Source organism: Monomorium pharaonis, chromosome 7 (genome assembly GCF_013373865.1).
Source record: "Monomorium pharaonis isolate MP-MQ-018 chromosome 7, ASM1337386v2, whole genome shotgun sequence".
Taxonomy (NCBI): Eukaryota; Metazoa; Arthropoda; class Insecta; order Hymenoptera; family Formicidae; genus Monomorium; species Monomorium pharaonis.
In genome coordinates this window covers 2,920,339-2,937,874 of record NC_050473.1, presented here as the reverse complement: position 1 = coordinate 2,937,874, position 17,536 = coordinate 2,920,339, and the positions used below count along the sequence as shown (strand labels likewise).

At 38.6% G+C, this 17,536-nt stretch overlaps 1 protein-coding gene across 36 annotated transcripts in view; it reads left to right on the top strand.

The window, feature by feature from the left end:
• LOC105832045 overlaps positions 1-17,536 on the top strand; it is a 141,571-nt gene that overhangs the window by 104,110 nt on the left and 19,925 nt on the right. For all 36 annotated transcript variants that reach the window (XM_036289244.1, XM_036289240.1, XM_036289212.1 and 33 more), the window contains one exon: positions 16,617-16,947. In XM_036289244.1, the coding sequence (XP_036145137.1) occupies positions 16,617-16,947 (331 nt within the window). The remainder of the gene's footprint in view (positions 1-16,616; positions 16,948-17,536) is intronic.

Genomic DNA, 17,536 nt, shown 5'->3' with positions numbered 1-17,536 from the left:
AGACACGATTTTTACAGCAGTTTCCTGTAGATGAACTAATTATAGTCTATTTAATTGATTTATTTATTTTATCAGAATCGAGAAAGCTTTAAATAATGACGTTAAATTGATATAATAAGCAATTGCGACGTCTCAAGTGAAATAAAACGGGCGAAGTCTAAAGCAAAAGATAAAAAGTATTGATTTTTGTCTATTAAATTGGTGTTATTTATTTATTTAATTTAAAATTATAAAATTATGAAGGCAATGACGTAAAATTGAAGCATCCGATCGCAACGATACTTAAATCAGCTTAAATTTTTATTCTTCAAAGTCTATTCTGTCTGTCGAATAATCCATTATTGATGATATTCGCGAAGAAAATCGATTGAGACGAGCGATCGCACTGGCAACGAGAGGAGAGTCTTTGTAGTGGGAATTTGTCAACCAGGCGACAAATCAACGCGTACCGATCATTACTCATCCCCGTGAATACGACAGCCACCGTAGCTCGGCCTAAATAGGCAGCCATATTGCAGCTAATTACTCTTTGTTTGCCAGTGAATACTCTGGATACCGTTGTAACAATAGCCACATTTAATAAGGATGGCAGAATTGTTGAGTGACAATAGTGTATGATTGGCGCATAAACTCCCTTTAATCTCCAGGGACACTCGGTGGTTCTCGAGGCGTCCATCTTCTTGAGGCGCCTCCTCGCAAGCGCCACCGCGGATTTCTCTGAATTATTCCTGGTTATTCCTATCTGCGACTCGCGGTTGAGAATTCCAAAATCACGCGTCTCGTTTATTATTTCATCGTACGCAGTACGCCGAAACTTTGAAGCCTTTCAGGCAGATTTAGCAAACCTGGTCTGTTGTTTAAAAAACTGCACCATAACCGTACGTTCGTCGAAACATGTGAGTGATATGGCGGCTGTGGTGCCGTGCGGGAGAGAAAACACGCATCGTCAATAACGCGTGTTTTCGAGCAGTCGATCGAAACGGACGGATCGCGATTTGTCACGGGACGAGATGTTTTTGCGCGATGAGATATTTTTTTTTACATTAAAGTGTAGGAGTACAACGTCAGACGAGTGTTTCGGGATTTTTCTGTACATGCCCACGCAATTTTTTTTTTACGAGTGTTGCTAAGTCACTCGAGAGTCAAATTATTTTCATTCCCGAAATGCAAAAATGTACAATGGAAACGTGGAATATTCTTTATTTGATTTTACTCTAACGCACGAGTGATTTGCATAATAGCTGCGCTGTAAATGAGATCGCTAATATCATTGATTACGTTTATTACGCAATACCGTGTTCATAAACTGCCGAACCTAACTTACTTCGTAGCGAGATAATCTGATCGTTTATTTTTAGCCGATTATACCACATATTTTAGGTTTATCGGAATTATCGCACGTAACCGTGCAATAAATGAAGAATTCTGGAAAACTAATTTTTTATCTGCAAACTTTTCAAAAAATATTTTACAATAAAAACTAATTAAAAATAATAATGGGACTTAGAATTAGATTTAGGCATCGTTTTAGAATACAGTGTATAAAGTTTTCTTTTATGTTTAATTAAAATCCAACATATTTTGTAACATAAATCCAAAAATGTTAAGAGTAATTAATTTTTTATAATTATTCCTCGTTGGATATAAATTGATTTGTTACGAGTTTATTTAAACTCGTCCTTTTTTATAATACGTCTTTAAACAATTTTGTTGTCTTTTATTATATGAAAAATATCTGAAGAATATTTTCTTTACAAAAGCATATAAATCTTTTAAATATATATTATATTTTATATTATAATATTTTTTTTAGATTATAGTTATTTTTGTTTTGATAAAAAAATATCTAAAAATATTCATATCGCATTTCTTTCTTTTCTGCGAGAGAAATATCTTTAATGCTGTTTTTGATCATTCTTCGATATCACATAATTCTTTCAGTAAATAGAAGAAGAAATGTAGTATCATACCTAAAACAAATATTTGAACGAATCGAGTTTCTGCCATGACGAGATCCAATTTTTTAATACTGCCTCCTGTATAGAGAATTTCTTTCTCAATATCCCCGGTTATTAAAACATGCAGAGGAGAGCAACCACCGTTTACATTCCGCGTAGGTGTACAAATCTCGTATCGCGAATTTACCGCCGGTAATCCGCACGATATATGCAGTATCAAGCCACTGTGCGGCACCGATGGAATCGCGGTATGTACGTACAACGTGGACGGGAAACGCGATTTATGCACAACGATAGACTTAAGTGCATTAAGCGCGAAACGCGGCCGAGCGCCGTGGTACAATCACCCTGCTGTCCCATGGCGATCGTTAGAGCTACGGAACAGATGCCGGCGACAGCTCGAAACACCGAGCTTTACAAGCTTTCTAAACGAAATCGATTTTTTTCGACGTTTGTACGAGCTAGGCGATTGAGTATCGTGTCGCTGTGTGAATATCGGAAAAATCGAATAAGTCGCAAGCGTGTCGCCTCGTGCCGCGCGTCGGCGCTGCGCCTGTCGCGAGAACGATTTCAATTAATCGATCACAAAGTAGATACGTATCGTTACTCGAGGATGACAGATACGAAGTGTATCTGCCTGGAGGGTCGCTTCGACCTCGCAAAGTGCATCCGATCCGGGATGGGTTTCCCACGGTGAGTCGCTACTTCGCGACGTCTTAATTTTCAGCCTCAAACTTAATATTCCTGAAAGCCCTTAAGAGATTGCCGAAAAGGGAGGGCACGAGGTCATTGAGGTCTCGCGAGCAGCAGCTCCCTCGGAGACGGGAAACTCGCGTTTTCGGAACGGCAACGACTCGGTTAAGAGACATCATCCCCCTCGCAGCCGGGCGATAGGGATTCCAGCAGTCCGGCATTACAAATTGTATCTGTCGCGGCCGGCGACAGTGTTCAGCCACACCCGAGGCTAATTTGAATAATACCTACGGGAATATTCCATTTCGTTTCCCCGCGCCGCGCCTGAACTCCGCGTTCTTCGCGCTCCTTCGTCGAAGTTTTATTCCCTCTTCGCGTCGTTTTACATTAAAAGTCAGAGTCTCGCGCGCGCTAAGAAGATTCGCAATTGAAACGTAGCGACGTAGCTGACGTTAATACGATTTATAAATCTAATATACGTGTAACGTGCGCGCAATATGTGCGCGGTTAGCAGGCTGCGTGTAAAACGTAGATATTACGAGGGAAATTCTTTATCTAATATTATTATCTATTTTAAAGTCCGATTGTCGTTTATCATTACAAATTATTTATGAATTTGAAAGAATACTATTTTTAATTAAAAGATCTAAATTCACGGCTGTATCTGAACGCGACTCTTTCTATTTGACGATTTGGGTCGAACATATAGGGATAGAATTTGCGTGAATTAACATGATAACGCGGGTGGCAATCTGTCTCACTTTGGTGGTTGATGGCAGTTTATGAGCGTTTCCTTAGTCTTCTAACCAGCATTTGTCTGACTTTAAGTATCGGGCAGTGGGTGCTTCTGAAAAATCCAAAAAATGACAATAAGTATGATTCATGGGATATCACGAACTTTGTTTTTATGATATTTTTTGAAACTTCTGTTACGACACTTGCCACTTGCTTGCCCCAAGGCACCGATATATAGCACCGAGTTCCATTGACCTACATCATCCATCAGAGCCACAACCGGCTATGATATTTGCGTCTGACGTGAGAATTATATTTTTTCCCTTCTACATAACTTTGTGATATTCATTTTGCAAAAAGAATAATCAAATAATAATAATTATTAAACGATTACTCTGTTACATTATACAAAATTAAAATGCAGATTGAGGTAATTATGCCACTCTGAGGGTCTAAAAATTACTAACTTTGATAATTTTTTGCAGCTAACTAAATTGTTTTATTATATTAAAAATCGATTAAAAGAACTTTATTATACATATGTTAAAGTAAACCCCCACAAATTTTTTATGTACAAAATGACAGAGTATGGATTTTACTGTGAGACTATTTTTCATTCTCCATGCAAAATGGCGTATTATAAACGGTGTACAAGATTCCAGAAAAACGATTAAAGCAAAATTAAACCTTAGAGCAAAATTAAAAAAAGCGTTATCATCTGCATACCACAGACTCTTAAAGTACATAGGGGTTTTGCAAAATATTGAAATTTATTTTGCAATTAACATTGTTCAAAATTTTTGTGATAAAAAATTTTTTTTACATACTTTAACATACGTATAATAAAGTTATCTTTTAACATATTTTTAATAAAACAATTTATTTGCAAAAAAATATTAAAATTAGACATGATTTTAGGATCCTTAGGGTGGCACAAGCATCTTAATAGCAGCGAAAAGTAATAAAGAGTTATTGTGAATTCCTAGGCTCGCATAAATTAACGTCGGATGTAGAACAGTAATTTAATAATACGGTAAATTGCTAAAAAACAGATACCCATGCGTTGAACGTAATTTCATTGCGGTTTAAAAAAGGTTCTAAATTTATCGGTTTCAAATTTCCTAGTTATTAACAACAAGCCGAGGGAAAATGGACATTATGTAGCGATCGCGACACGATGATCAAATTACCGTCGCGATTATGATTAATAGGGAATTAACTCGTGACCGTTTAATGAGTCTCCATTCTATGCGCTATATTAGATCGCGTTACACTGACTGTCAATTCAACTTTAATGCCAATAAAAGTGAAACGCCATACACCGCTTTCATCTACTTGCCGCTCGATTATGCGCGATTTGATCACGTAAACTTGAATGCGATACGCAGCTAAAGATACTGATGTTACGTTACGTTAAATTACGCACGTATGTGAGAGTGCGTTTGTCGACCTATGAATAATTCAAAGCGAAACGAAATAAGGCACGTAAGAGGCAGTCGTAGGGTACGGAATAAACGTGAATTTTGTAATATTATATATAAAGAACACTCTTCTCCTCCGTCCAATTCTTTTCGCGTCATTGCCCGCTACAGATAATCTCGTGGAAGAAATGCGAAAGAGAGACGGAAATGAGATCGCCATGAAATCTACGGCCGTATATATTAATGCGCCATTAATACGAGATTAATCCGAATTAATTTTGCCTAACTGACCCGGACAGACCGTGGTTTCTTTTTCAATATCAGCGGTCGATCTGCGAAGGCAATCTTCTTCTCGCTTTTGCGTCGACATCGATCTTCGGTACCGTTAACGTTATCTTTCGGCTCCAATTTGTGCAGAGGATGGTATATCGTTACGTTGGTGCTTTCTTGGTGATAGCAATTTGCTTTTCAAACGGATAAACTCGGGAAAGATATTGCCGGCGTTGGCATTGTGTCGCTAGCAACAAAATTTATCGTTCAAGAACAATGATCGCAATTCTCCTTGACCGCCACGAAGCCCATTGCTCATTTTAATAAGTTATATTTGTTGCCTACTTTAAGAGATAAGCAAAAGTGAAGTAATTCGGATACATTATGGAAATATAATTTTAACGCGATACCAACATTTCTCGCGGCGCAATGTAATCGGCATTACGATCAGTATACACGAGATCGACACCGCAATATTGATCGCCTTTCGTGTAACTATGATTAGTGTGACTTTAAATAAACGCATGTACGACGTTTAATGCCGCGGCAAATGGAAACCCGATACAATATCCGTTTTCGGACGTGCTCGCCGGAGCGGAGTAGCATACCTAGACTTAGAGGAATTATCGTGTATCCGTCATTTACATAGCAACTGGCGATCACGGATCGATTTATCGATCGGCAATAATATGACTGAATGCCACACGCGAATTTTCCACTCCACAAATTAACACGCGGAAAGCTTCGAAATGATGATGTCGTGAACATTTATGTACCTTTGACACACAAATTATAAATTCCGATATTATTCGGAATAATCGTTTTCGATTTCTTTTCCTTCTGCTATGCCAAGAGTAAAATTATGGATTCTAAAAATATTTTAATGTAAAATGAGCGTGTTTTAATACAGAGATTTTTTTTATATTTATATAAAATTATTATATAAAGAGAGATATTAAAATTGCAAAATAATTATTGCAATAATGATGCATAGTAATGAATAAGTCAACAAATTAAAGTAGATATCTTACAAGGATTTGTGAAAAGGGACATTAATCTTTTTCTTACACAAAACAAAGGTTAAGAATTAGTATAATTTTAATAATTTAACTTTTCTTGAGCAGATGATTTTATTGAAGTTGTAATGATTTTAATAGCATTTAAAATGATACGACAGTGTTACAAGATGAAAGGAATATATTTATTTTTTGTAAGGGATAGGATAGTCGGATGGCTGGCACAAATAAAATACGCACTTGGTTATGAATGTTTAATAAAAAAATGATATCGCTGCGTCAGGACAAGTTTCCTGGCCGCAGGATCGTGGTAGACTGCGTGCACGGACGCGCTCGTTCGGCACCGAAAACAAACGAAAATCTATCGCCTCTCAGGGACGACTAACAATGGTAGCTTTACCACGTTCTTAAACCTATCTTACATACTACATTCGGCCTTTCCTGACCCTACTTCGCCCTCGAAGTTAACTCCTTTAATCCAAGGCCTCATATTTACTGCCTCCCACGTACCTTCGTAAGGTTTCTGTGACATCTGATGACCACTTATGTCCTTTATAACGTATCGATTGTTTTTAAGAACTCGCGCTACCTCATACGGGCCCTTAAATTTAGGAATAATTTTATGGGAAGCCCCCTTGGCCGTTTCTATATTCTTAATCATGACATAATCGCCAATGTTATAATTATGTGCAGGTTTACGCTTTTTATCGAAGTACTCCTTATTATACTTTTGACTTTGTTTTATTCTGTCTGCCGCTCTCGCTCGCAATTGCCTTAAATCTCTGTTATTTTCGGTAGCATTAACGGTAACATCTAAATATTCACGAATAGCGTCTACAACTTTTCCTCGCTGTTCAACGCCAAACATGAGTTTACTTGGAGTCTCGTTGGTAGCCTTATGCACAGTATTATTAATCGCAAATTCGATATCGGATATTATCTTGTACCAATAAACTTTTTCGTCGTTATTTATGAGCTTACTTATCATAGGTCCTAATACTCTATTAACACGTTCTACTTGGCCATTCGCCTTGGGTGAATGAGTCGCAATTCTAACATGCTGTACATTACTATCATTACAAAACGATTCGAATTCACTCGATGAAAATGCCGTACCCCTATCAGATATGATAACACGTGGTCTACTAAAGTTACTAAAATGAACTAACAAATGACTGATAACTTCTTGCGTTGCTGTAGTCTTAGTCGGGTATAATTTCACAAATTTCGTGAAGGCGTCAATGACAACTAAAAGGTATCGTTTCGCTAACCGATCCTTGTCTATAGGACCATAATGGTCTATGTGATAAATTTCAAACGGCATCTCCCCCTTAGGAATACAATGCAAATATCCTTCTTTTTTCCCTTCGAACGGTGAAAAAGCGATACATTTCAAACAGTTCGCGATGTGGTCCTTAATTTTTTGCCTCATTTTCGGAAACCAGTAACTTTTTCTTACATTATCGAATGTTTTTTCTACTGCCAAATGGCCCATCTGGTCGTGATACCTGTGCAAAACATGCGCTTCCATAACGCTCGGTACGTAAAATAGTAACTCACCATTGTCCTTTCTAAATACAATTCCGTTTCTTAATTCAAAATAAGGATCTTCGGATTTTTGTAATATTTCCTTTAATTCTCGCGTTTTGTTATCGCGGTTTTGACTAAGTGCAAGATTTAACTCAAACGAATTGTCCTCGATGACTAATATTTCGCTCGGTAATCTACTTAATGCGTCTACGTGACCCATCTTCGTTCCCGGTCTATGCTCGGTAACATAATCGTAATTAAGTAGTTCCAATATCCACCTACTTATTCGCGGTGATATATCCTTTTTCTTAATGGCTAAAGTCAGAGCATTACAGTCCGTGACTATTTTAAACTTAATTCCGCTTAAATAAACCTTAAAACGCCGTAACGCATATATAATTGCCAACATTTCTAGCTCAAAGCTATGATAACGGCTTTCTACTTCTGTCGTTCGTCTCGAAAAGAAAAATATCGGGTGGAATTGTTTGTCACTACCACGTTGCGCCAATACTGCTCCAAAACCAGCAATACTTGCGTCACAATGTAATTCTGTTTCGCTATTTGGGTTATATATAGCTAGAACAGGGGCCTGTGTCAACTTATTTTTTAATTCTTCAAAGGCTTGCAATTCGCGTACTTCAAAAGCAAAAGATGCGTTCTTACGCAACAAGTCATATAACGGTTTTGCAATTACTGAAAAAGCCGGTATAAATTTACGAAAATACGAACACAATGCTACGAAGCTATGCACTTCTTTAATGTTACGTGGTACCGGTATCCTTTGTACAGATCTTACACCTTCCTTCGTCGGACTGATGCCCGCTTCGGTAACCAAATAACCCACGAATTCTACTTTCGTTTGCAGAAAAGCGCACTTATCAATCCTAAGCTCAAGCCTGTTTGCTATAAATAATCCAAACACTCGTCGCAATATTTCGATATGTTGTTCTATTGTCTCTGATATCACTAAAATGTCGTCCATATAGACAACTACTTTTAACTCTCGTATGAGTTCCGATAATACCTGATTGATGTACCTCTGAAATCGAGACGGAGCTACTTTTAGCCCGAAAGGCATACACATGAACTCAAATTGGCCAAAAGGCGTCGAAAATGCGGTATACTTAATGGATTCTTCCGACATTCGTATGTGGTAAAATCCGTTTCTTAAATCTAGCTTCGTGAAGTATTTTTTGCCACACAATGAATCAATAAGATCTTCTATATTCGGTAACGGGTAATTATCCTTTATTAACGCTTTATTTAATTCACGATAATCGATACACAATCGCAAATCTCCCGTTTTCTTACGTACTAACACGATAGGTGAAGCGTACTCCGATTCGCTCGGCCGTATAATTCCTTTCGCGAGCAAAGAATCTAGTAGAACGCGAAGTTCTTTTCGTTCCGCATATGACGGTCTATTAAGAGAAAAGTGAAACGGTTTGTCATCTTTTAGTCTCAACTTAATTTCCGCATCGACAACAGGTTGTTCTGGCCTTTTCGGTTTAACATACTCTTCGATAAATAATTTCTTTATCGCTTTTTGTGCCTCTATGCTTACGTCTTGATTTATATTTAATGCTTCACACGAATCTTTACGTGGTTCATTTACGCGAATACTTAATATTTCTTTAATCACTTGATCTTCCAATGCTTTATCAGACGAATCCCCCTTCTCAAAGAATAATTTCAAAACATCTCGACCGATTACTACAGACGCTTTCATTGATCGCGCTGGTACTATTAACAACGATACGTTTTTCTGTACTCTATCGTCAAGCGTGATTTGAGCGGTAACACGTCCCTTTACTTCTAGCGCACTATCGTTTATTCCGCGGTATCTATTATCTTCCGGCACTACCGGTATAACTAAACTCGGCGGTATGAAATCATCTTTCGCGAAACTGACGGGACTACCCGTATCTAACAAAGTGTCAAGCTTTAAATTAACTACACAATTATTGGCTTCGTCACTTATCTGATAGTCTACTTTCCTATGGAAATCTCCAACTTCTCCACTGGACACGCTGTTGACATCCGTCTTCTCCTCGGCCTCGTCCTTGTTCTTTCCGCTTTTCGCCTGCTCCTTCGAGGGACACTCCTTTGCCTTGTGTCCCGTTTGAAAGCACTTGAAACACGCTCCCTTCTCTCGTTTCGGCATCGGGCACTTGACTGCTATGTGTCCTGCTTGATTACAATTGTAGCACTTCGGATCTGCTTTTCCTTCTGCGTCACCGTCGTTCTTCTTGCTCGAACTCGCCGCCTTGACCGTATGTTTATTAGTGGACGTCTTCTCCATTTTATGCGGAGTCTTGTGATCGGAGCTCAATGAAATATTTTCCATTGCTCGCAGTAAAGATTCTTTGTTAAGAAACCGTTGCATCATTGCATGATACTTGATTGATTTGACTGGGATACCTTCTATCAAGTAGTCCACTATCTCGTCTTCACTTATCGGTACCTTATTTGCCAAAATAATCTTCTTATGGAAATAATCAGCGAACGTCTCGCTTGACTGCCACGTCCGCGCCTCGAATTCCTTCCTCAATGTCAACTTCTTTTCTCGTTGATCATACATGGCTTCCATGCGCACCAGTAATTCGTCGACTGACATGGAAAGATGTGCAGGCATTGAGTGAAACCATTCGGCTGCATCACCTGTTAATTTTGCTCCTAATAGCAATTTGGTCATGTTATCGTCTAGCTGATACATTTGCTTCACTAACATCAGCTGTTCCTTCCAACACTGAAAAAGGCCTTTTTTTCCATCAAATGGCGGTAACATTTCTTTCAAATTTGACAAGCTAACCTTAGATGTCATCAAATTTATACCGTTACCTGGCGTCGTTTGCAACGTAGCACGCAAATGCTCATTTTCTCGTCGCATAAATTCTAATTCACGTAACATCAAATCTCGTTCTCTTCTCGCCAACTCAGCTTCTCGTGCTTCTCGGTTTCTATTTCTCGGTATCTCAGATTGAGGCTCAAACATCTGCTCATCCGGTTCGGTATCTCGGCCTGTCGTTACGTGCGCCGCCTCTCCGGAATCTGTTGCCGTCGTCCTCACATCGGTATCAATGTCGTCCATCCATTGACCGGAAGGATCTGCTTGATTCAGTCTCGAAATTAACTCAGCTTTGTTGCCGGCAGTGCTCAAATTCATTTGCTGCAGCTTATTCTTCAACGCCGCTACCGTGAACACATTCGGGTCCTTCATCTCGGTATCGTCGATCACACATCTGTTCCTTCTTATCCTGCGTAGCTGCTGCCCCAGCGGAACTCAAATTATCGACCTGGTTATTGACCGCGTTCAAAATCGAAATCAAATTATCGACCGCGTTATTGACCGTATTCTTATCAGCGCCACTCACTCGCTGAAACCTGCGTTGTTACCGACCGTCGCGCCGTTTCTTGTCGCTAACCTTCTACGACGCACACACTTGCAGCCTTGCCGCCAAATTTCTTCGATGCTTCTCGAACTTTTGTACTGCCGAACTTATTCGCACAGCCTTCTAATTCACACTTATGCGTATCTCTTCCTTCGAGTCTCGAGCCACTCGAATTCACACGCAGCAGAATCGTACGCGACGAATACGTCTCACTTATATCCTTCGCTTCGCTCGTCTTCCTCGTAACCGATGTCCTTGACCCTCAATTACGATTTTTTCTTCGCCGTTCCTCAGACTTGTCCTCTTGCGGTTCCTGCTCTCGACCTTTCCCGAACTCCTCTCGGTTTTGTCGTTACTTAGCACGGTTGTCCGCGTCTCGGTATCTTCGGTATTCGGCACGCTTCTTCCTCGTTAATATCACACGGATATAAATCGCTACTGAGCCACCAAGCCACTCGAGTCAATTAATTAATGGATCTAACGAACTTAATCCCACTTCTGAAAGTTGTAAGGGATAGGATAGTCGGATGGCTGGCACAAATAAAATACGCACTTGGTTATGAATGTTTAATAAAAAAATGATATCGCTGCGTCAGGACAAGTTTCCTGGCCGCAGGATCGTGGTAGACTGCGTGCACGGACGCGCTCGTTCGGCACCGAAAACAAACGAAAATCTATCGCCTCTCAGGGACGACTAACAATGGTAGCTTTACCACGTTCTTAAACCTATCTTACATACTACATTTTTTCTAACTTTGCTTGTTCTTTTAGTAATTTTATTTTTAATTATATTCTCTACAGGCTTTTTTTCTTTACGTCGCGCCAAAAGTAATAATAAAGTATCGAGCGCTGTATTAATGACTCGAGAAGAACAATGAGAAACGTACTCAGCGAGACAATGTCGCGTGGATTATCGTTCCTCTTAGCAGCAGATTAATTACTCTGACACCTGAACACACTGGCATTGTGAGAAACTCGATTTAAAAGTCTCAACGACACCATTTAATTTGAAAAGTCTATTTGATTTCACACACCTACTTAATCATACTTCTTTATCGAGTAATAATACCATTTAACATTAAAAAGTAATTACAATTATTAACTTTTTTTATTATTTATAATATTACCATTATATTTTATACAATTTTATCAACAATAACACGTTGTTGAGTCATCTTGTATTTCACATTTTCTTGTAAAATAATAATCGGTGATTATGAAGTGAGAAATAAATTGTAAGGGCGCGAATCGGATTCGTCATTGGCCGAGGAAAAGCTAATTTCCCGAGAATTAAAATTCTCCCTCAGATGCGAATATCGCGAGGAACATCTTCAAGGGGTGAACCGAGGGGTCACCCATCCTCGGATCCTTCAAATGCGCTTTACGAGGCGATTTAACGGAATGAGACCAGCGAGATTGCTTTGCCTACTTGATTAAAATATCGGGGATTACCAACGCGTCCGCGTGGAACGCTAAAAGGGACTTTGCAGAGGTAGAGCTCGAGAGACCGTTCCCTCTCTCTCTCTCTCTCTCTCTCTCTTTCTCTCTCTCTCTCTCTCTCTCTCTCTCTCTCACACATGCTCTTTGACTTTAAAGTTGGGAGCGGGTCTCGCCAATTAGAATGGCGATGAACGATAAAGCTCATAAGCCGTTGGCACGCTAACCCAAGCAGTCGGGAAATTGCGAGGTTCCACGAAACTCGTGCCGTCAGCAAGACGAGTTTGTACGGTGCTTGTATAATGCACGCATTCCTTTGTCGCTTTAACAGAAACGCGATTAATACAAGACAAGCTGTACATATAATCACCAGAATTAAATATCTTTTAACAAAAATATGTCTCTAGAGAAAAATGAAATAGAAGATTACGAATAGAAGATTATGAAAAATACTCTTTTCATTTTTACATCTTTATTTCATTGATTGATTTGTTTTACATAAAATATGTAATTTTCTCCACTGTACGTAGACTGAAAGAATAAGTCCATAAAATCACTCGTGAAATAAATGATATCTCGATGTCATTCTGAAATTGAAACAAATCTTCGCATGCAAGAAACAAATCATCGTTTGAAATTTGTAAACTTTTCGGCTTAAGTGCCGCTGACTGCGCGCACATTTCCGACCACTTGGTTCTTGGCTCGTAGCCTGGCGGCACAAGATCGCTCAGTGACCAGACGAATGGATTCCGCACCTGTAGGAAGATCGCATTTGTCTACAGGACTCTCTAGACAACGAGAGAACGATCGTTCGGAATCTCATTTTACTCGGGGTCAAATTTGATCTCACTTTACTTCGAATTACGCTGAGCGAATCGCAAACTGAATTCCCACGATTCGACGGTGGACCCCGTAGCCTTCGGGGATTTTCCCGGGGGAGGGAGGGGGGTCACGACTTCCGCTCTCGATTCTCGATAGTTCATCGAGCTCAACACGCTTTTATAAATCGTCACAGATTATGGTGTGTATCTTCTTGATTCACACGTTTGTTTACGCACGCTATCCTGAGTCTTGACCACGCGACGGAACTAGATATCACATTTAAGATTAATGGGGCGGGACAATCTGGATTAATTGTGCTTTCTATAGTTTGAAAGTTAAAGCCGATTAAAGCCGCATTAAAGCCGATTTTTGCTTTAGGAAATTTAGCTGAAATATAAAATTTAATTGGCTGCAGATCTGAAATTATAATAATTTTCTTAGACTGACTTAAATCATCAATACAATTATAGAGAACATATAAGCATGATAAGCAATGCTGCAAAAAACATTTTAACATTTTATTAACCAGTTTGAGCATTCGACATAATTAATTTGATAATCTAACAAAATTATTTTCAGATTTGTATCCAGATTAAATTTTTATACCTTAACAAAATTGTTCCTTCTGTGTAAACAATTCAATCATCCTGACATCGTCTATGCGTCATACGTCTAGGAAATGCTTGTTGGTCGGACTTTGTTGGCGACTTCTGGCGGAAGTGTATACTTACACCGAGATAACGAAATTGATTACGCTCAAGTAGATGCGAATCTCTCTAGTTACAAAGTTTCAAGAAATAAACAATTTTCTCCAGTTACAAACTCTTAAGAAATGAGCAATTTATTCTCTTATGATAAAGAGCGTTGCATGACAAATAAACTGCGATTTTCAATCCATTCAACGAACACGGAAACTAACTTCTTTAAACTTCCAAAATTCCAGAATTTGAAATAAATTTAATCTTTTAGACAAATATACAAAAATTATAACTCTTTATGATAATTTTCTTGTAATTAATCCAACTTTTCAAAATTAAATGCATTATATTTCTACAAAAATTAATTTATTTTAAAAATGTATTGACGATATTTAATAATATGTTTTAAAAATTATAAACTTTTAGTTTATGAAAATTTAATTTACATACATAAGCATTTTAAGCTTATTAGTTTTGTTTATTTATTATTTTTATTATTAAATTTGAGAAATTAAACTTTGTACTGTACATCTGTACAAATGTGAATATTCATGTATACAGCTGTATTTTATTTTTATACATAAACGTTTTGAATTTTTATGAATTTCACAGTTTTATAAATATTTTATAAAAAAAATAATGCGACGAAAAATGAATGTTCGTTTTTATGTCATGATACAATTAAAATGTATATAAACGTAAAACCTAGATATAAATTAAATAAAATTTAAAAAATGACAATTAAAAAAAGTCGTGAGCAGTAAAATAAATGATTTGTCGTAATTCAAACTTAACTTGATGAGAAAGAAGAATAATGTATGAGACCAATGAGCAATTGTATGAAAACATAAAAAGCAGTTTAATTAGCATGGTGATGAAGATTAAATGAACATTCTTGTGCATACGTTATTAAACGAAAGAGTTAAATCGTGTTTAAAATGTCAAAAGTAAAATCAATCGAAAACGAAAAGCGTGAAGTAATCAAGGAATGAGCGATGTTGAGAAAAAGAAATTGTTAATCATTTAATATATAATTAGTGTGAGTTTTAATTTTTTATAGTTTTCTATAATTGAGATAATTATTAATTTTTTAAATTACTTAAAAAAAATGCTTATATAATTGAATGCATAAATGAGTATATCTATTTCTGTTCCAATTATTTTCGTCTTAAGCTATCAAGGAAATAATCGATGTTTGAATGAAAAGAAAACTCTTTAAGTACCGATTAATCGGTAGAACATCGCCCATTCTTGAAGCTGATGGGTCGAGAGGCGGGGTGAGACCATCACAAGGGATGAACGTACGAGAGAAACATTGAAAGGGATGGGAAAGTCGGCGGAAACGCGAGAATTCTGCGCCGGAAGGGACAAAAGGAAGAAGGGCGGAAGGATATTTTCCTTAGAAAACCGAGTTTGTTTGAGGCTGTCTATGGAAAACGGAAAAAGTATACTCGTGTGTGTGTTTGTTTTTGTATATATGTATGTGTAATATGTATGCCAGTTGTGTGCCGATATACGAAAAGTAGAAAGAATGTCTTTAGAGGAACGGTGAATCGTGAAATGTAGACGAACAGAGTAAAGAGGTGGAACTGTCGGTTGCGAGTATGTCGGTCAGAAGGATAGGTTCGGTACCATTACGGTAGAAAATACGGAGGTCTCGAAATCACGAAAACGTTATTTTAACCAGCTTTAAAACTCGTAAGCTTCGACATAAATGAAATTTGAGATTATTTGAAGAATATGATTCCGTCATTTGTTTTTCGCTCGACAGCTGCTAAAAGTCCATTACTTTCGATCGTGAACTGTCGAGGAAACTTGGCTAAAATCTATTAAAAAGAATATAAAAATTTATACTTTAGCGAATACGAGAGTGAATATTTTTTTTGAACTGCAAGGTGATTGTAAAGTTCATTGTAAAGTTTTAAGAAAGTTTGGAGTTTTAAAATACTGAATTAATCTATCGATTGTGAGAATATTTTGAGAAATTATTATCGAAGGCGCTAGGTATGCATTGTTAAAATGACTAAATGTTCGGTTAGCCAAAGTTGTGTCAGGAGCGAATTCTAAGTTCCAAGTTGTTAAAACTCGGGAATCAGGGAATTTTAACGATCCGTAATGACACTCGACTATTCATCGATTCAGCAATCATGTTCGGCCAGAATACCAACGAATTGCTCTGCTGCCGAATGCAAAGTACGCGTTTCACCATCGCTCCTTCCGTTTTACGAATTGGCGAAGAGATCAAACAGACGGTACGAGAGTGGCTTGTCTGCGATTTATTCACGTGTATGTGTGTATGTATGCGTCTGTATGTTAGTGTGTGACAGAAAGGGTGGTGGACAGAGGGAGAGGAGGAAAGAGAGAGAGAGAGAGAGAGAGAGAGAGAGAGAGAGAGAGAGAGAGAGAGAGAGAGAGAGAGAGAGAGAGAGAGAGAGAGAGAGAGAGAGAGAGAGAGAAAGTGGAAGGGTGATTCGAAAGAGCGAGTGAGGAATGAACGCAAGGAAGGCAAGTAAGAAAGAAGGGAGAAAATAAAAGAGAGAAAGAGGAGGAAGGCTCCGGCGGGGGCCGCTCGTCCATAAACGGAGGACACTGATCACATCCCCCTCGGACTGATCGGCTCTCTTTCTCCCTTCCTGATTCGCAGGTACGTCTTCACGATAGTCAGCTACTTGATTGGCGTCTTCATATTCGCGACCATCGTCGGCCAGGTCGGCAACGTCATCACGAACAGGAACGCGAACCGTCTCGAGTTCGAGAGGCTCCTGGACGGCGCTAAGACCTACATGAGGCACCACAAGGTGCCGGGCGGTATGAAACGACGGGTGCTCAGGTGGTACGACTACAGCTGGTCGCGCGGCAGGATACAGGGCGGGGGTGACATCAACACCGCCCTCGGTCTACTCCCGGACAAGCTCAAGACCGAGTTGGCGTTGCACGTGAATCTCTCGGTGCTGAAGAAGGTCACCATTTTCCAGGTGAGCCTCCCCGCTCACGCACGCGCGAGTAGCTCTCCCTCGCATTTTCGATGATGAATAACGACACAGGGCGGCGATATACAAGCGAGAGTCCCGCTCTCCTTTGTACAGAGTACAGAGAGAGAGAGCCAATAGTAGTCGATTGGCTCTCTCGGAGAAAAGCGGGACGAATGTTTTTCGTGATTGTTTGTTGAAGCGAACACTTGGACGAATATCAGATATCACGGAACAAACATATTCGGAGTATTCGTTTATACCTGAATTTAGGATGCTTATTTTTACACGTAAGATGCCATAGAAATTTCGCGGAAGAATTACGGAAGAAAGTACGAATTGTACATTAAAATTCTATCGAACGCGCGATAGCTGTATTATTGACATTTGTAACGAAAACGATAATGTTCGCAAGAAAATAAAGTTATTTAACGCGAGGCAGTATTTCGTAGTAAAAACGAGAGATTATTCATGCGAAACTTATTTCCAAGGTATGCTTTCGTTTCATACTTTTAATTTAAAATGAGTGCTTTTACTTCCCTACCTTTGTTATTTAGTTACGAACTTGTTTTACCTAATGATTGGATTTCTATCA